Raw genomic sequence first — 21,025 nt, forward strand, 5'->3', positions numbered from 1 at the left:
AGGCAGCGTTTCATATCCCATTCTGCTACTCACTTTCTGTGCTACACTTCTATCATTACAAGTGGAATTCCACTTGTTTAAAGAATTTAAAACATTAGGGGTCTCCCCAGTGGTGCAGGGGCCTAAGGCCTTGCATCACAGTGCAGCTGTGCCTCTAGAGATTCTCGTAACTGGCCGCGACTGGGAGACCCATGGGGCGGTGCACAATTGGCCCAGTGTCATCCGGGTTAGGGGAGGGTTTTGCCGGCAGGGTTGTCCTTGTCCCATCGCGGTCTAGCAACTCCTGTGCCGGGCCGGGCGCAGTGCACGCTGACACGGTTGCCAGGTGTACGGTGTTTCCTCTGACACATTGGTGCGGATGGCTTCCGGGTTAAGTGGGCATTGTGTCAAGAAGCAGTGCGGTTTGGTTGGATTGTGTTGCAGAGGATACACGGCTCTCGACCTTCGCCTCTCCCGAGTCCGTACGGGAGTTGCAGCGATGAGACAAGACTGTAACTACCAATTTTATACCACGAAATTGAGGAGAAAAAGGGGTAGGTAAAAAAATGATATATATATATATAACAAAAATCATTTAAAACAATAAAGAGTTGACCCTATACAGTGATTTAAGGTCAGTTTTTCAGGTTCCCCCCTAAAAATGTTCAAGGTTAGGATTTAGCTAGACTTAGGAAAGCTGATCTTAGATCTGTGCCAACCTCTCAATAATAAACACGCCACTCTTTTTCCCCATCTCTGCAGTTAATATACTGTACGGTCTATATCAGATCCAAGTCTATGTAAGGTTCTTGTCTATATCTATCATGAGATGGACTCATTCAAACCCAAAGGACTGATATACAGGGCAGGATCAATATTGTGAGTCAGTCGGTGTGCAGCCAGCCTATCAGAGGACCTGGTTAGTGTGAAGGAGCGAATTAGAAGTGATCGAGCCTGTCAGGTGGAGCAGTTCTCCCAGGAGATGTAGCAGGTTGTGGACTGTGGGGGCAACACCACCTCACTGCACAGTAAGGCAGTGAAAACACAGCCCTAATGGCAGCTCATCTATCTAAAGGTAGACCGAAGGGTTTTACAGAGTTCCTTTTGGCACACTTCTACTAGAGAATAGGTGAAAACACAGCCCTAATGGCAGCTCATCTATCTAAAGGTAGACCGAAGGGTTTTACAGAGTTCCTTTTGGCACACTTCTACTAGAGAATAGGTGAAAACACAGCCCTAATGGCAGCTCATCTATCTACAGGTAGACCGAAGGGTTTTACAGAGTTCCTTTTGGCACACTTCTACTAGAGAATAGGTGAAAACACAGCCCTAATGGCAGCTCATCTATCTACAGGTAGACCGAAGGGTTTTACAGAGTTCCTTTTGGCACACTTCTACTAGAGAATAGGTGAAAACACAGCCCTAATGGCAGCTCATCTATCTACAGGTAGACCGAAGGGTTTTACAGAGTTCCTTTTGGCACACTTCTACTAGAGAATAGGTGAAAACACAGCCCTAATGGCAGCTCATCTATCTACAGGTAGACCGAAGGGTTTTACAGAGTTCCTTTTGGCACACTTCTACTAGAGAATAGGTGAAATTAGCAAGGTGCCAATGTACAGTTTCCTGAGGGTTTGATGATGTTGCAGGTAGAAATTATTTTGTGCAAATTCTTCCTATAGGCATATGAGATAAATACTGAATAAAGATATAAACGCAACATGTAAAGTGTTGGTCCCATGTTTCATGAGCTGAAATAAAAGATCCTAGATATTTTCCATACGCTCAAAAAGCTTATTTCTTTGTGCAGAAATTTGTTTACATCCTGTTAGGGAGCATTTCTCCTTTGCCAAGATAATCCATAAACCTGACAGGTGTGGCATATTTTATTATTTTATTTCATTTCACCTTTATTTAACCAGGTAGGCTAGTTGAGAACAAGTTCTCATTTACAACTGTGACCTGGCCAAGATAAAGCATAGCAGTGTGAACAGACAACAACACAGAGTTACACATGGAGTAAACAATAAACAAGTCAATAACACAGTAGAAAAAGAAAGAAAGAGTCTATATACATTGTGTGCAAAAGGCACGAGGAGGTAGTCGAATAATTACAATTTAGCAGATTAACACTGGAGTGATAAATGATCAGATGGTCATGTGCAGGTAGAGATACTGGTGTGCAAAAGAGCAGAAAAGTAAATAAATAAGAAGCTGATTAAACAGCATGATCATTACACAGGTTCACCTTGTGCTGGCGACAATAAAAGGCAACGCTAAAATGTGCAGTTTTGTCACACAACACAATGCCACAGATGTCTCAAGGTTTGAGGTAGCGTGCAAATGGCATGTTGACTGTAGGAATCTCCACCAGAGCTGTTGCCAGAGAATTTTATGTTAATTTCTCTACCATAAGCCGCCTCAAACGCTGTTTTAGAGAATTTGGCAGTACATCCAACCGGCCTCACAACCGCAGACCACGTGTAACCACGTCAGTTTCAGGCCATGTGGTGGAAAGTGATGCAGCGCTGGAGATGGGGGTGTGTGCTAGTGGGCCTGGGCAGGTGGAATATAGTTGATGTTTGTATGATGTTGTCGTTTGTATGTCTATGTTTGGTTTGGTTTGGTTTATAAAAGATCAAACAAAATGTTGCAAAAAATAAGTGATTGAGCCTGTCAGAGGGTGTGGTTAGTGTGTGTGTGGGGTTAGAAGTTATTGAGTTTATCAGAGGGTGTGGTTAGTGTGTGTGGGTGAGGTTAGAAGTTATTGCGTTTATCAGAGGGTGTGGTTAGTGTGTGTGTGGGGTTAGAAGTTATTGAGTTTATCAGAGGGTGTGGTTAGTGTGTGTGTGGGGTTAGAAGTTATTGAGTTTATCAGAGGGTGTGGTTAGTGTGTGTGGGTGAGGTTAGAAGTTATTGAGTTTATCAGAGGGTGTGGTTAGTGTGTGTGTGGGGTTAGAAGTTATTGAGTTTATCAGAGGGTGTGGTTAGTGTGTGTGGGTGGGGTTAGAAGTTATTGAGTTTATCAGAGGGTGTGGTTAGTGTGTGTGGGTGGGGTTAGAAGTTATTGCGTTTATCAGAGGGTGTGGTTAGTGTGTGTGTGGGGTTAGAAGTTATTGAGCATATCAGAGGGTGTGGTTAGTGTGTGTGGGTGGGGTTAGAAGTTATTGAGTTTATCAGAGGGTGTGGTTAGTGTGTGTGGGTGAGTTTAGAAGTTATTGAGCATATCAGAGGGTGTGGTTGGTGTGTGTGGGTGGGGTTAGAAGTTATTGAGTTTATCAGAGGGTGTGGTTAGTGTGTGTGGGTGAGTTTAGAAGTTATTGAGCATATCAGAGGGTGTGGTTAGTGTGTGTGGGTGGGGTTAGAAGTTATTGAGTTTATCAGAGGGTGTGGTTAGTGTGTGTGGGTGGGGTTAGAAGTTATTGAGCATATCAGAGGGTGTGGTTAGTGTGTGTGGGTGGGGTTAGAAGTTATTGCGTTTATCAGAGGGTGTGGTTAGTGTGTGGGTGAGTTTAGAAGTTATTGAGCATATCAGAGGGTGTGGTTAGTGTGTGTGGGTGGGGTTAGAAGTTATTGAGTTTATCAGAGGGTGTGGTTAGTGTGTGTGGGTGGGGTTAGAAGTTATTGAGCATATCAGAGGGTGTGGTTAGTGTGTGTGGGTGGGGTTAGAAGTTATTGAGTTTATCAGAGGGTGTGGTTAGTGTGTGTGGGTGAGGTTAGAAGTTATTGAGCATATCAGAGGGTGTGGTTAGTGTGTGTGTGGGGTTAGAAGTTATTGAGTTTATCAGAGGGTGTGGTTAGTGTGTGGGTGGGGTTATAAGTTATTGAGCATATCAGAGGGTGTGATTAGTGTGTGTGGGTGGGGTTAGAAGTTATTGAGTTTATCAGAGGGTGTGGTTAGTGTGTGTGGGTGGGGTTAGAAGTTATTGAGCATATCAGAGGGTGTGGTTAGTGTGTGTGGGCGGGGTTAGAAGTTATTGAGCATATCAGAGGGTGTGGTTAGTGTGTGTGTGTGGGGTTAGAAGTTATTGAGCATATCAGAGGGTGTGGTTGGTGTATGTGGGTGAGGTTAGAAGTTATTGCATTTATCAGAGGGTGTGGTTAGTGTGTGTGGGTGAGGTTAGAAGTTATTGAGCATATCAGAGGGTGTGGTTAGTGTGTGTGGGTGGGGTTAAAAGTTATTGAGTATCAGAGGGTGTGGTTAGTGTGTGTGGGTGAGGTTAGAAGTTATTGAGCCTATCAGAGGGTGTGGTTAGTGTGTGTGGGTGGGGTTAAAAGTTATTGAGTATCAGAGGGTGTGGTTAGTGTGTGTGGGTGAGGTTAGAAGTTATTGAGCATATCAGAGGGTGTGGTTAGTGTGTGTGGGTGAGGTTAGAAGTTATTGAGCATATCAGAGGGTGTGGTTAGTGTGTGTGGGTGGGGTTAGAAGTTATTGAGTTTATCAGAGGGTGTGGTTAGTGTGTGTGGGTGAGGTTAGAAGTTATTGAGCATATCAGAGGGTGTGGTTAGTGTGTGTGGGTGGGGTTAGAAGTTATTGAGTTTATCAGAGGGTGTGGTTAGTGTGTGTGGGTGGGGTTAGAAGTTATTGAGTTTATCAGAGGGTGTGGTTAGTGTGTGGGTGGGGTTAGAAGTTATTGAGTTTATCAGAGGGTGTGGTTAGTGTGTGTGTGGGGTTAGAAGTTATTGAGTTTATCAGAGGGTGTGGTTAGTGTGTGTGGGTGGGGTTAGAAGTTATTGAGTTTATCAGAGGGTGTGGTTAGTGTGTGTGTGGGGTTAGAAGTTATTGAGTTTATCAGAGGGTGTGGTTAGTGTGTGTGGGTGGGGTTAGAAGTTATTGAGTTTATCAGAGGGTGTGGTTAGTGTGTGTGGGTGGGGTTAGAAATTATTGCGCCAAGATAGATAGACACCCTACAGCTCATTTACCCACAAGCCTGATCAACCGAACAGAACAGAACTAAGCAGATCAAATCAATCAAATGATTTCAAGAATTGGATTGGGTCCTCCTCTCTATCCCAGCCCCGTCATCCTACACACCCACAGAGCATGTGTGAGATGTAGTGAGAGGCACTCCGATTCCACATCAAAGCTTATCAGGAATATTTTGGTAGAACGTGGTATATACACTGAGTGTACAAAACATTAAGAACATCCTGTGTATCAAGAATAGTCCACCACCCAAAGGACCTTGTAGAGAGTCCATGCCCCGACAAATGTAGGCTGTTCTGAGAGGGGGGGCGGGCAACATATTAGGAAGGTGTTCCTGATGTTTGGTATGCTCAGTGTATTTGACCAACACCAACAACATAAACCAGAACACAGACATTAGAGCAAGAGGAAAGCAGAGACAGACAGACAGACAGACAGACAGACAGACAGACAGACAGACAGACAGACAGACAGACAGACAGACAGACAGGCAGACAGGCAGACAGGCAGAAAAATATGGCAGTTACGCAAAATCCCAGAATAACATGCCAACTACACACAAACCCAGAATAACATGCCAACAACACAACCCCAGAATAACATGCCAACAACACAACCCCAGAATAACATGCCAACAACACAACCCCAGAATAACATGCCAACAACACAACCCCAGAATAACATGCCAACAACACAACCCCAGAATAACATGCCAACAACACAACCCCAGAATAACATGCCAACAACACAACCCCAGAATAACATGCCAACAACACAACCCCAGAATAACATGCCAACTACACACAACCCCAGAATAACATGCCAACAACACACAACCCCAGAATAACATGCCAACTACACACAACCCCAGAATAACATGCCAACAACACACAACCCCAGAATAACATGCCAACTACACACAACCCCAGAATAACATGCCAACAACACAACCCCAGAATAACATGCCAACAACACAACCCCAGAATAACATGCCAACTACACACAACCCCAGAATAACATGCCACCAACACACAACCCCAGAATAACATGCCAACAACACAACCCAGAATAACATGCCAATAACACAACCCCAGAATAACATGCCAACAACACAACCCCAGAATAACATGCCAACAACACACAACCCCAGAATAACATGCCAACAACACACAACCCCAGAATAACATGCCAACAACACAACCCCAAAATAACATGCCAACAACACACAACCCCAGAATAACATGCCAACAACACACAACCCCAGAATAACATGCCAACAACACAACCCCAGAATAACATGCCAACAACACACAACCCCAGAATAACATGCCACCAACACACAACCCCAGAATAACATGCCAACAACACAACCCCAGAATAACATGCCAACAACACAACCCCAGAATAACATGCCAACAACACAACCCCAGAATAACATGCCAACAACACAACCCCAGAATAACATGCCAACAACACACAAACCCAGAATAACATGCCAACAACACAACCCCAGAATAACATGCCAACAACACAACCCCAGAATAACATGCCAACAACACACAAACCCAAAATAACATGCCAACAACACACAAACCCAAAATAACATGCCAACTACACACAACCCCAGAATAACATGCGAACTACACACAACCCCAAAATAACATGCCAACAACACACAAACCCAGAATAACATGCCAACAACACACAACCCCAGAATAACATGCCAACAACACACAACCCCAGAATAACATGCCAACAACACACGACACGTGACCAGCCCACCAGCTACTGAACAACATATCAATTACACACAAGTGGCATGGAAATACAGTACAAACACACACACACATACACAAACAAACTGATTATGTGTTTGGGAAAATGACCAGCCCTTCATTCAAGGTCTGATAATAGTTTGTCACAGTGAAACTGCAACCGTAACAATGCAACATTAGCATATCTGTCTCTCTCTTTCTCTCTCCGGTGGAATGACTGACAGGTGACTCATCAGTAGAGACCACTGAAAGAGTATGATAGAGAGGAGAGGGGAAAGAGAGAGGAGAACAGGAGGAATATAAGAGATAAGGAGGGGAGAGTGGAGAGGGGAGGAGAGGGGATAGGAGGGGAAGAGAGAAAAGGAGGAGAGAGAGAGAACAGGACAGGAGAAAGAGAGGAAGAGGAGAGAAGAGGTGAAGAGAGAAGAAGAAAATGAGGGAAGAGAGGAAAAAGAGGAGAGAAGATGAGGAAAGAAAGAGGAAGAGGAGAGAAGAGGAGAGGTGGAGAGAAAGGAGAACTGGGGACTGGATTTCCATCTCTGGTTGTAGTGAGGGAATGGATGATGAGATGGAGAGAGTGAGAGTGAGATGAACACCATGAAGGGTATGAAGAATGAAAATGAGTGTGGATTGTACATCAAAATAAAAAAAATGGTTTACACAAATGATCATATCACAAAAAAGAAACAAATTAATCCAACAAATAATCATTCAAATATGGCATGTACAATAAACTTTGATTCTGCTCCTTTATGGACGTAGATGGAATAGATATATAACGGATGTGGATTACTGCCTAAAGAGAAAGAATATGAGAAAAATACCTTAAAATATGTGTGTGTGTGTGTGTGTGTATTGAGATGGTTGCTAAGCGACGCCAGTGGTGCAGCTGATGGTACTGTAGCTTCTATTTCGGTCTTCCTGGTTCCCAAAGTTCAGAAACACAGCGAGAGTAGCCTTCCCATCCGACAGAACACACACACACACACACACACACACACACACCGGCGTAGGTGAACTCATCTCATCCTTGAGGTGGTGGGGACAGGGAGTGGAGGGAGGGGAGGGAGGTCTGTAGTTGTGGGAGGATTTGGATGGAGTGATGGAGAGGAGAGATGAAGCGGTGATTTAGACATATAGAGGGAGAGTAAGTGGTACTGTTAGTGCTGAAGAGGGTGAAACCACTGATATTTAGTACTGTTGTGAGTAGGCAAAGATAAGGAGATTGTGCTCTGGTAAGAGAGACACGAGATAATTATCCAACGTTGTGTGTCCATAAACTGTGTTAGTTATTGCATTCCTCTCCACAGCTGAGGTTGGCGAGCAGAACTTGGGAAGAATTGACACTCAGAGCTCGTGCTAGCTGTGACATCATCAGTCACTCTTAAAGGGATCTGCTTTCTTACACAGCCACCCCAAATGTATGTAAAGACATTCTAAACAGGGAGAAAGTCTGTTCTGCGTAGCAGGATCACCTGCGTCTTCGTTGCAAGGACTTTGGGGGTGTATCAGCCGGCGGGCTACTGGCCGAAGGCAAGTCCGACCTTTGACCTAGATGGCAGTAGTCATGATGCATCCATCAGCTCCAGGGTAGGAAGGTATGTGTCACCTTCCCACCAGGGTCCACGATGAGGAACGCTTCACTGGGTGAACTGGAGAATGAATCGGACGCCACGTGTAAGGATCATGTTGTTGCCTGCACAAAGATTTTCTATGTGGCAAGCCTGCTGATGTCTGGGAGCTGAGGACTGAAACGAATGGACAAAGGTCCACAGAAAGTTATTTGTATCCGGTACTTCTTGGAGAGTTCGAGCAGAAGGGAAATATCAAAGGTAACAGGCATCTTGACAAATAGCTCTGAGGGTGAGAGTCTCAGACTCAGTAGTGAGGTTGAGGTGCTGCACAGCCATTGGCAAGACGATGCTCCACTCTGAGCCATCAGTTTCTACGTCATCAAGCTCGATGGCGGGGGATTTCAGGATGGTGGCTAGCTTACACTGGACGAGATGGCGGGGGATTTCAGGATGGTGGCTAGCTTACACTGGACGAGATGGCGGGGGATTTCAGGATGGTGGCTAGCTTACACTGGACGAGATGGCGGGGGATTTCAGGATGGTGGCTAGCTTACACTGGACGAGATGGCGGGGGATTTCAGGATGGTGGCTAGCTTACACTGGACGAGATGGCGGGGATTTCAGGATGGTGGCTAGCTTACACTGGACGAGATGGCGGGGGATTTCAGGATGGTGGCTAGCTTACACTGGACGAGATGGCGGGGGATTTCAGGATGGTGGCTAGCTTACACTGGACGAGATGGCGGGGATTTCAGGATGGTGGCTAGCTTACACTGGACGAGATGGCGGGGGATTTCAGGATGGTGGCTAGCTTACACTGGACGAGATGGCGGGGGATTTCAGGATGGTGGCTAGCTTACACTGGACGAGATGGCGGGGGATTTCAGGATGGTGGCTAGCTTACACTGGACGAGATGGCGGGGCTGTGGGGCTGACCGTACTTATCCTGCGGGGCTGACCGTACTTATCCTGCGGGGCTGACCATCCTTATCCTGTGGGGCTGACTGTACTTATCCTGCGGGGCTGACCATACTTATCCTGCGGGGCTGACCGCACTTATCCTGTGGGGCTGACTGTACTTATCCTGCGGGGCTGACCGTACTTATCCTGCGGGGCTGACCGTACTTATCCTGTGGGGCTGACTGTACTTACCGTACTTGTGGGGGGCTGACTGTACTTATCCTGCGGGGCTGACCCTGCGGGGCTGACTGTGACTTATCCTTATCCTGTGGGGCTGACTGTACTTATCCTGCGGGGCTGACTGTACTTATCCTGCGGGGCTGACTGTACTTATCCTGCGGGGCTGACTGTACTTATCCTGCGGGGCTGACTGTACTTATCCTGCGGGGCTGACTGTACTTATCCTGCGGGGCTGACTGTACTTATCCTGCAGGGCTTGAAAGGCAGCAGTATAAGGTCTTGGGTCATGCATGTAGGCCTTGGCGAGCTGGAGTGCACTTGGAAGTTTCAGGTGTCCAAGAAACACCTGATACTTATACCGCTCATTCAGGTGCCTGTGATTGTTCATCACGTCCAGGGCAATTTTGAGGAGGGCGAAGTCACTCTCTTTGCCGCTCTCGAAATGGGGCAACGATGGCTTGAGATGATGAGGCAATCAGCTGTTACTTGCCAAGTGGCAAAGCAGGTGCACGACAGGGTGCAATCTGGTCAGGAGCAGGGTATGGTGCTGCTGGATTGGGATAGGGCACGCCTAAACCCGAAGAGAAGTAGTGTTCTCCTGGAATGGGGTAACCCGGAGAGAAGTAGTGTTCTCCTGGAACGGGGTAACCCGGAGAGAAGTAGTGTTCTCCTGGAACGGGGTAACCCGGAGAGAAGTAGTGTTCTCCTGGAACGGGGTAACCAGGAGAGAAGTAGTGTTCTCCTGGAACGGGGTAACCCGGAGAGAAATAGGGTGCTACTGGAACGTGGTAACCAGGAGAGAAGTAGTGTTCTCCTGGAAAGGTGTACCCGGAGAGAAGTAGTGTTCTCCTGGAACGGTGTAACCCGGAGAGAAGTAGTGTTCTCCTAGAACGGGGTAACCCGGAGAGAAGTAGTGTTCTCCTGGAACGGGGTAACCCGGAGAGAAATAGGGTGCTACTGGAACGGGGTAACCCAGAGAAGTAGTGTTCTCCTGGAAAGGTGTACCCGGAGAGAAGTAGTGTTCTCCTGGAACGGTGTAACCCGGAGAGAAGTAGTGTTCTCCTGGAACGGTGTACCCGGAGAGAAGTAGTGTTCTCCTGGAACGGTGTACCCGGAGAGAAGTAGTGTTCTCCTGGAACGGTGTAACCCGGAGAGAAGTAGTGTTCTCCTAGAACGGGGTAACCCGGAGAGAAGTAGTGTTCTCCTGGAACGGTGTAACCCGGAGAGAAGTAGTGTTCTCCTAGAACGGGGTAACCCAGAGAAGTAGTGTTCTCCTGGAAAGGTGTACCCGGAGAGAAGTAGTGTTCTCCTGGAACGGTGTAACCCGGAGAGAAGTAGTGTTCTCCTAGAACGGGGTAACCCGGAGAGAAGTAGTGTTCTCCTGGAACGGTGTAACCCGGAGAGAAGTAGTGTTCTCCTAGAACTGGGTAACCCGGAGGGAAGTAGGGTGCACCTGGAACTGGGTAACCCGGAGAGAAGTAGGGTGCTACTGGAACTGGGTAACCCGGAGAGAAGTAGGGTGCACCTAGAACTGGGTAAGCCGGAGGGAAGTAGGGTGCTACTGGAACTGGGTAACCCGGAGAGAAGTAGGGTGCTACTGGAACTGGGTAAACCGGAGGGAAGTAGGGTGCTACTGGAACTGGGTAACCCGGAGGGAAGTATGGTGCTACAGGAACTGGGTAACCTGGAGGGAAGTAGGGTGCTACTGGAACTGGGTAACCCGGGGGGAAGTAGGGTGCTACAGGAACTGGGTAACCCGGAGGGAAGTAGGGTGCTACAGGAACTGGGTAACCCGGAGGGAAGTAGGGTGCTACAGGAACTGGGTAACCCGGAGGGAAGTAGGGTGCTACAGGAATTGGGTAACCCGGAGGGAAGTAGGGTGCTACAGGAATTGGGTAACCCGGAGGGAAGTAGGGTGCTACAGGAACTGGGTAACCCGGAGGGAAGTAGGGTGCTACAGGAATTGGGTAACCCGGAGGGAAGTAGGGTGCTACAGGAATTGGGTAACCCGGAGGGAAGTAGGGTGCTACAGGAACTGGGTAACCCGGAGGGAAGTAGGGTGCTACAGGAATTGGGTAACCCGGAGGGAAGTAGGGTGCTACTTGTTTTGTCTTCTGTGTTGGACTCCATCCATCATCATGTTATACATCATTCTCGGCCTACGACTGAAGTCATACAGTTTAACCACTGTGTGTATGTGCATATACATAGGTTTTGCAGGTACCCCAGGCTACCTATCTCCAGAGGTACTGAGGAAGGAGGCTTATGGTAAACCTGTAGACATCTGGGCTTGTGGTGAGTATAGAGCACTACAGTAACACTACATTATATATGTATCTGTCTCATCCCTTTCTCCATCTCTCTCTCTCATCAGTATCTCATCCCCTTCTCTCACCACTCAACACACGTGTGTGTGTGTGTGTGTGTGTGTGTGTGTGTGTGTGTGTGTGTGTGTGTGTGTGCGTGCGTGCGTGTGCGTGTGTGTGTGCGTGTGCATGCGTGCTTGTGTTTTGAACCAAAATAGCTCCAGTGTTGTTTGCAAAGTGCAGACAGGAGAGGAACAGAGAGAGGGGGGATTGGAGGGTTGTGCAGAGTGAGATTACGTAACGACAGATTAATCATGTGAAGAGAAATAATCTGAGATTAGCACTGTGCCAGCCAGAGAGAGAGAGAGGGATGGACGATGTAAGAAGGGTACAGAAAGAGGGAAAGATGAAGGGAGGAAGATGCAGATGAAAACCTCTGTTAGGCATAAACAACTAAACCTTACCACAAACAACCAAACCTTACCATAAACAACCAAACCTTACTATAACAACCAAACCTCACCATAAACAACCAAACATCACCATAAACAACCAAACCTCACCATAAACAACCAAACCTCACCATAAACAACTAAACCTTACTATAACAACCAAACCTCACCATAAACAACCAAACTATAACAACCAAACCTCACCATAAACAACCAAACCTCACCATAAACAACCAAACCATAAACAACCAAACCTTACCATAAACAACCAAACCTTACCATAAACAACCAAACCTTACCATAAACAACCAAACCTTACCATAAACAACCAAACCTTACCATAAACAACCAAACCTTACCATAACAACCAAACCTTACTATAACAACCAAACCTTACCGTAAACAACCAAACCTTACCATAAGCAACCAAACCTTACCATAAGCAACAACACCTTACAATAAACAACCAAACCTTACCATAAACAACCAAACCTTACCGCAAACAACCAAAACTTACCATAAACAACCAAACCTTACCATAAACAACCAAACTTTATCCTAAACAACCAAACCTTATCCTTATCCTAAACAACCAAACCTTATCCTAAACAACCAAACCTTATCCTAAACAACCAAACCTTACCCTAAACAACCAAACCTTACCCTAAACAACCAAACCTTACCCTAAACAACAAAACCTTACCCTAAACAACAAAACCTTACCCTAAACAATAAAACCTTACCGTAAGCAACAAAACCTTACCGTAAGCAACCAAACCTTACCCTAAACAACCAAACCTTACCCTAAACAACCAAACCTTACCATAAACAACCAAACCTTACTATAAACAACCAAACCTTACCGTAAACAACAAAACCTTACCGTAAGCAACCAAACCTTACCATAAACAACCAAACCTTACCATAACAACCAAACCTTACCATAAACAACCAAACCTTACCGCAAACAACCAAACCTTACCATAAACAACCAAACCTTACCATAAACAACCAAACCTTATCCTAAACAACCAAACCTTATCCTAAACAACCAAACCTTACCCTAAACAACCAAACCTTACCCTAAACAACCAAACCTTACCCTAAACAACAAAACCTTACCCTAAACAACAAAACCTTACCGTAAGCAACAAAACCTTACCCTAAGCAACCAAACCTTACCCTAAACAACCAAACCTTACCCTAAACAACCAAACCTTACCATAAACAACCAAACCTTACTATAAACAACCAAACCTTACTATAAACAACCAAACCTTACCGTAAACAACAAAACCTTACCGTAAGCAACCAAACCTTACCGTAAGCAACCAAACCTTACCGTAAACAACCAAACCTTACCGTAAACAACCAAACCTTACCGTAAACAACCAAACCTTACTATAACAACCAAACCTTACTATAACAACCAAACCTTACTATAACAACCAAACCTTACCATAAACAACCAAACCTTACTATAAGCAACCAAACCTTACTATAAACAACAAAACCTTACCATAAACAACCAAACCTTACCATAAACAACCAAACCTTACCATAACAACCAAACCTTACCATAAACAACCAAACCTTACCGCAAACAACCAAACCTTACCATAAACAACCAAACCTTACCATAAACAACCAAACCTTATCCTAAACAACCAAACCTTATCCTAAACAACCAAACCTTACCCTAAACAACCAAACCTTACCCTAAACAACCAAACCTTACCCTAAACAACAAAACCTTACCCTAAACAACAAAACCTTACCGTAAGCAACAAAACCTTACCCTAAGCAACCAAACCTTACCCTAAACAACCAAACCTTACCCTAAACAACCAAACCTTACCATAAACAACCAAACCTTACTATAAACAACCAAACCTTACTATAAACAACCAAACCTTACCGTAAACAACAAAACCTTACCGTAAGCAACCAAACCTTACCGTAAACAACCAAACCTTACCGTAAACAACCAAACCTTACTATAACAACCAAACTTTACTATAACAACCAAACCTTACTATAACAACCAAACCTTACTATAACAACCAAACCTTACCATAAACAACCAAACCTTACTATAAGCAACCAAACCTTACTATAAACAACAAAACCTTACCATAAACAACCAAACCTTACCATAAACAACCAAACCTTACCATAAACAAACAAACCTTACCATAAACAACCAAACCTTACTATAATCAACCAAACCTTACTATAATCAACCAAACCTTACCATAAACAACCACACCTTACCATAAACAACCAAACCTTACCATAAACAAACAAACCTTACCATAAACAACCAAACCTTACTATAATCAACCAAACCTTACTATAATCAACCAAACCTTACCATAAACAACCACACCTTACCATAAACAACCAAACCTTACCCTAAACAACCAAACCTTACTGCAAACAATCCAACCTTACTCAAACAATCAAAAGAACATTTTAACTACATAGCTAAAGTAACTGAAGCTACAGTGCATCAGACTACGCTGGATAGTCAGACTAATAGGCTACACACACACAAACAGCTGACGCAGACAGCATGCAGTGGACACAACGAGCAGTAATAAACACACACTCACACCCAAACAGCATGCCCACAAAACACAATACAACACCACATAACACTGCCAATTGTAGGAGATGGGAGAGAAGAAGAGAGAGAAGAGAGAGGAGAAGAGCGAGATGAGAAGAGAGGAGAGGAGAAGATAGGAGAAGAGAGATGAGAAGAGAGAGGAGAAGACATAAGAGAGAAGAGAAGAGAGTGGAGAAGAGAGAAGAGAAGAGAGATGAAAAGAGAGATGAGGAGAAGAGTGAGGAGAAGAGTGAGGAGAAGAGAGAGGAGAAGAGAGAGGAGAAGAGAGAGGAGGAGAGAGATGAGAAGAGAGGAGAAGAGAGAGGAGAAGAGAGATGAGGAGAGAGTGGAGAAGAGAGAAGAGAGAAGAGAGATGAGAAGAGAGATGAGAAATGAGAAGAGAGATCAGGAGAGATGAGAAGAGAAATGAGAAGAGAGCTGAGAAGAGAGCTGAGAAGAGAAGAGAGATGAAGAGAGAGGAGAGGGGAGATGAGGAGAGAGATGAGAAGAGAGAGGAGAAGAGAGAGGAGAAGAGAGAGGAGAGGGGAGATGAGGAGAGAGATGAGAAGAGAGAAGAGAGATGAAAAGAGAGATGAGAAGAGAGATGAGAAGAGAGAGGAGAAGAGAGGGGAGAAGAGAGAGGAGAGAGATGAGATAGATGAGAAGAGAGAAAAGAGAAGAGAGATGAAAAGAGAGATGAGAAGAGAGAGGAGAAGAGAGAGGAGAGGGGAGATGAGAAGAGAGAAAAGAGAAGAGAGATGAAAAGAGAGAAGAGAAGAGAGATGAAAAGAGAGAGGAGAAGAGAGAGGAGAGGGGAGGATATACGTGTTTATGTATCTTACCTTGACGTCAGCCTTCTTGTTGAGGAGACTCTTGGCTGCCAAGGAGATTGAGAAGACACTCTCAGAGGGTAGAGTAGTCATCCTACACACTCTATTGCTAAAACACACCTCACACACACAAGTGTCGACACCTAGCTATCCCCAAGCTAGCTAACACACACACTAAACTAACTAAACCCTTTCTCACACACACAGAACTCTCAAAAGCGAACACACTGAAACGCCAAACTCTAAACAGTGCCAACACACCCACTAAAGCTCATACACACACAAACTACTGTAAACCCCTACAAACGAGCACACTAAAACATTTAGAATCGCACACACACATTCTCACTGAGACAACAGTGATCTACTTTGTACTGTAACTATCTCTCATAACCCCCCCCCCCCCCCACCACCACCACACACACACACACAAGCACACACATTCATACACACACATGCACAAAAACCTCTATCCAACTGACACTCATTAACCCTGAACCTGAACCACTGCCCAAAGCAAGGGATCAGCACAGTCCATCAGGGATAGCACACACACGCACACACACACACACACACACACACACACACACACACACACACACACACACACACACACAGGGGATTAGAGGTGAAAGTGTAGTGGAATATGAAATGGAGAAGCAGGTGTATAATAATGGTTTTGTTCATCTCTGAGGCAGGTGGGATTCATTCAGATTAACATTAGGGGATTCCTCACCAGGAAAATAATACAGGAATATAATTCAGTAAGGAGAGCCATGCAAATGATGATACACAAACACTTTACATTACAATATAAACTGATCATAAACACACACACTCATAAATGCTTGCAGGAAGGTTCATGAATCTTTCTGTATTCTGTATTAATAACCAGAGGCGGGGGGGAAGAGAGAGAGAGTGAGCGAAATAGAGAGGTGAGAACACAGGAAGCTCTTGGGGGGGGGGGACAGACAGACAGACAGACAGACAGACAGACAGACAGACAGACAGACAGACAGACAGACAGACAGACAGACAGACAGACAGACAGACAGACAGACAGACAGACAGACAGACAGACAGACACAAAGAGAGAGAGAGAGTGAGCGAGTGAGAGAGTGAGCGAGTGAGTGAGATAGAGAGGTGAGAACACAGGAAGCTCTGGTGCTGACACTGATTAATCACCATAGCAACACATAACTTTTGAGTGGGAGGAGAATCCTCAGCTTTGGCCTGGAAGAGTCTGAACACAGAAAGAACTCTATCTCTTTATCTCTCCACAGCTTGTATCTCACACACATCAAAGACACCTCACACACACCTCACATACTGCTCATGAGGGACAAAACACAGGCAGAAAATGTTAAACAAAAGGACTCCAGCCCAAAGATACAAAAGACTAAAGCATGTTAGAGGGAGGGAGGGAGGGAGGGTAGATAGACATGCCATGTATGCTGCTTCATTCATTAAAGGGGGAGAGGAGGATAAATAGAGGAGAGAGCGAGGGAGGGAGGGAGGGAGGGAGGGAGGTGGTGCAGGAGAGGAAGGACAAAAGGAGTGCAAAAGGGAAGGATGAGGAAGGAAGTGCGAGGGAGAGGAGATAAGAAGAAGAGAGGAGAGACAAAATAATTGTGTAACAGGAGGAGGTATAGAAGCGAGGGATGGAAGAAGATACCTTGCTCCACTATCCCAGCAGCAGTTGCAGGAACAGTAGTGATTGACGCAGGAGATGTAGACTGTCTACCGACTGACACAGAGAGAGCGAGAGAGAAAGACAGAGAGCAAGTGAAAGGACAGAAAAGGGGAAGGAGTGAGGGAAGAGAAGAGAGGAGAGTGTCAGCGTGTCAGTGTGAAGAGTATGCCAGATTGAAGTCATATTACCCAAGTCCCAGTTAAGTTTCATCAAAGTGAGTCAAGGGCAAAAACATTTCAACATAAAACAAATCTATGTGATGATGTTGAATCAAAGTAATCAACGTCAGGGAATTTCATATTTTTTTCACCCATCTTTTAACCTAAATCCAATGACATGGTGACATCTGTTTCCAGTGCGAAGTCTCTCACCCCTCTTACCTTGGTCGGCAGACACCGTGTTCGTCCAGAGGAACAGGGACATGTTGTGAACCATGCAGCTTACCATTGTAATCAAACTTAGTAAGGTCGTTCATAATGGGAGACTAAAGTCTTCACCCAATCAGTTTGTGATAATGACAACATCTCATGACTTTTTTTTTGTGCTTGTGGAGAGAGAGAGAAAGAGAGCAAGTGCATGTGTCTCTGTGTGTGTGTGTTTGTGTGCACACGTGGTTGTCTGTGGCGTGCATGCATGCGTGTGTGTGCATGCGTGTAAGTGTTTATGTATGACACACACATTTACCAGAGAAATTCCTCGTCACCAGCATAGCAGTTAGGACGGCTCCCTATGGACAGAAGAGAGAGAGAGAGAGTATTGAATTGAGAAAGGACTATTACAGACCCTTTCCATTCACCAGGAAGACCACTTATAACCCACTCATACTATTATAGTTAAAGATTTTATCAATGAACATTAAAGATTCTTCGGTACTTTTGCATACTTTTTAGCCAGTAGTTTTCAAAGTAATCCCCAATAGCCAAAAGTGGTCCCCGACAATGTGCAGTTATGTGCACCACGCCACTGCTCTATCTTGCTAGCTTTTTATTTATTTGTATTTATTTAACCTTTATTTAACTAGCTAGCTGTTAAAATGGTAAGAAGCTGAAGCCCATTGTCTGAAACTTGAATTGCTAGGGGGCTGGCCCACTAGGGATGGGGTTCTGAAATAATTGTACTATTCGAATAGTGCCATGAAGTTTTGTTGGATATCCTAGCTAGGCAAATTGTAGCTAGTTAGGCTAATTGTAGCGGGCTAGGCTAATTGTAACTAGCTAGGCTGATTGTAGCTAGCTAGGCTGATTGTGGCTAGCTAGGCTGATTGTGGCTAGCTAGGCTAATTGTGGCTACTTAGGCTAATTGTAGCGAGCTAGGCTAATTGTAACTAGCTAGGCTAATTGTAGCTACTTAGGCTAATTGTAGCGAGCTAGGCTAATTGTAACTAGCTAGGCTAATTGTAACTAGCTAGGCTAATTGTGGCTACATGCTGCACTTTCTCCCCAATCCTATTCAGAGAAAACAACAGCATACCTGTTGGTTGCTCGTTGTAGCCTACTCCTTCTCATTTCGCAAACTGTTAATTCCGTAATTTTAATGCATTTTGTATTGCATTAGATTCAATCTCACTCCACTTGCTACACATTGAGCCTCTTTGCCGCTTTAATTGGCCAACATTAACAATAAGCAACCGTGCACGTCATAAAACTACATTGAAAAGTTTGTTGTGTTATTAAATTAATAATTTCAAGTGACGTGGTATATCCTTGTATGTAACGTCACATGGATATTTTTACTTTATTTAAAAAAAACTTTTTTAATGTTAATGGGCCTGTAGTATATATTTTTCATGACAAAAACTATTCTAATCCTAATGTCAGTTCTAATATTTTAATAACTGTGCACATCCCTATGGCCCATGTGTGGGTAAACGTAGGGAAAATGGCACAGCATCCAGAAAACAGTTGATTTCAAACTTGGAATTTTGTGGCTAATTGAAGTTATATTATGCATGTATGAACTACACATTAACACATCCAGCCCAAGGCAGGAGGTTTAAAAAATACTTATTAGAAGATCCGTAACATGTCTTTAACTAACTAAGAGCATGTGTGATCACGGTAGAAGATCCGTAACATGTCTTTAACTAACTAAGAGCATGTGTGATCACGGTAGAAGATCCGTAACATGTCTTTAACTAACTAAGAGCATGTGTATAGGGAGAGAGAGATATTGAGGGGAGGGAGAGAGAGGGAGAAGGGAGGAGAGAGCGAGATAGAGGGGAGAGAGAGATGTAGGGGGGTGAGAGAGACAGAGAGAGAGAGAGAGAGAGCTACAGAGAAAGAGAGAGAGAGAGCGAGCTATAGAGAGAGCTATATAGAGAGAAAGAGGTCATGAGCAGATAAGCTCCTGCATTTTTCAGCATGTTCTTTAAAAGGATAGATTTAGAGTTAGATAAACTTAGATTTTTTGGTAGGGACATTACAGGATTCCACCCTCCACAACATAACCTTCACTGAAATCAAAACTCAAAACCTACAACCTGATTTTGGACGGAATTACCTAGAAGGCTTACAACTACCAAAAAGTAATATGATTATTGTTCCCTTTTTGCTGACTGTTATGAAAATGGGAACATAAGCAACCTTATCTTCCATGCAGACCATCCCCTGGCATTCCACAGTGCTATATCATATATCATGAGTTACCGATGGGTGGAAACTCATGATACTAGACAACGAGGACTCTGAGTCAGCTAATATAAATCTCTATAAGTCTGGAACAGTGTTGGTACAGGGAAACCGCAAACAGTTTCAGCTGGACTTTCACCTAATCAAAGAAATAGCTCAGTAGGAGAAGCTCTCCGTTGAGAAAGATACCCCCACCCCAAGCGGGTCAGACCAGCCCTCTTCATTACATAAACCCACAGATGAGCAACCCCAAGTGGAAAGTCAACCTCCCATCACAGAGTACTACTCCCTCATTGAAATAAGGGATACATTCACCCAGCTGGAGGTAAGGCAAGTGGAGCTGGAACAGCAGGTGAACACACCAGTCAGCACAGACCCAGACAACAGTCCAGCACAACCAACACCCCCTTAACCAGACCCGGAGTGCTGGAGGTGGAGAGGGATATATCTGCACTCTGGACTGTAGTGAGACAACATCTATAGGAGAAAGAGCAGGAGAACAGAGCACTAGAGGAGAGGATCAGACTGCTGGAGGAGAGGGTTAGGGGGTGGCGTGTGACAGAGAACAACCCATTAGAGAGGTGGCCACCCTCACAGAGAAGCCAGCAGAACAGCCCACCTCAGCTCCCGACAAAAGTTGCGACACCACAGCAGAACAGTCCACCCCAGACCCTGACCACGTTGACATCACAGCAGAACAGTCCACCCCAGACCCTGACCACGTTGACATCACAGCAGAACAGTCCACCCCAGACCTTGACCACGTTGACATCACAGCAGAACAGTCCACCCCAGACCCTGACCACGTTGACATCACAGCAGAACAGCCCACCCCAGACCCTGACAACGTTGACATCACAGCAGAACAGTCCACCCCAGACCCTGACCACGTTGACATCACAGCAGAACAGTCCACCCCAGACCCTGACCACGTTGACATCACAGCAGAACAGTCCACCCCAGACCCTGACCACGTTGACATCACAGCAGAACAGTCCACCCCAGACCCTGACCACGTTGACATCACAGCAGAACAGTCCACCCCAGACCCTGACCACGTTGACATCACAGCAGAACAGCCCACCCCAGACCCTGACCACGTTGACATCACAGC

The 21,025-nt window shown here is 45.1% G+C and overlaps 1 protein-coding gene across 15 annotated transcripts in view; it reads right to left on the minus strand.

Moving 5' to 3' along the window:
• Positions 1-21,025, minus strand: part of LOC115119955 (calcium/calmodulin-dependent protein kinase type II subunit beta-like) — an 87,809-nt gene that overhangs the window by 24,286 nt on the left and 42,498 nt on the right. For 5 of the 15 annotated variants that reach the window (XM_065017325.1, XM_065017321.1, XM_065017319.1 and 2 more), the window contains exons 12-14: positions 17,963-18,011; positions 17,267-17,338; positions 15,604-15,638 (exon numbers count right to left, since the gene is read on the minus strand). In XM_065017325.1, the coding sequence (XP_064873397.1) occupies positions 15,604-15,638; positions 17,267-17,338; positions 17,963-18,011 (156 nt within the window). The remainder of the gene's footprint in view (positions 1-15,603; positions 15,639-17,266; positions 17,339-17,962; positions 18,012-21,025) is intronic. The other 10 variants (XM_065017330.1, XM_065017328.1, XM_065017326.1 and 7 more) reach the window with 3 other exon arrangements.

This window comes from Oncorhynchus nerka, linkage group LG4 (assembly GCF_034236695.1).
Source record: "Oncorhynchus nerka isolate Pitt River linkage group LG4, Oner_Uvic_2.0, whole genome shotgun sequence".
NCBI classification, from domain to species: Eukaryota; Metazoa; Chordata; class Actinopteri; order Salmoniformes; family Salmonidae; genus Oncorhynchus; species Oncorhynchus nerka.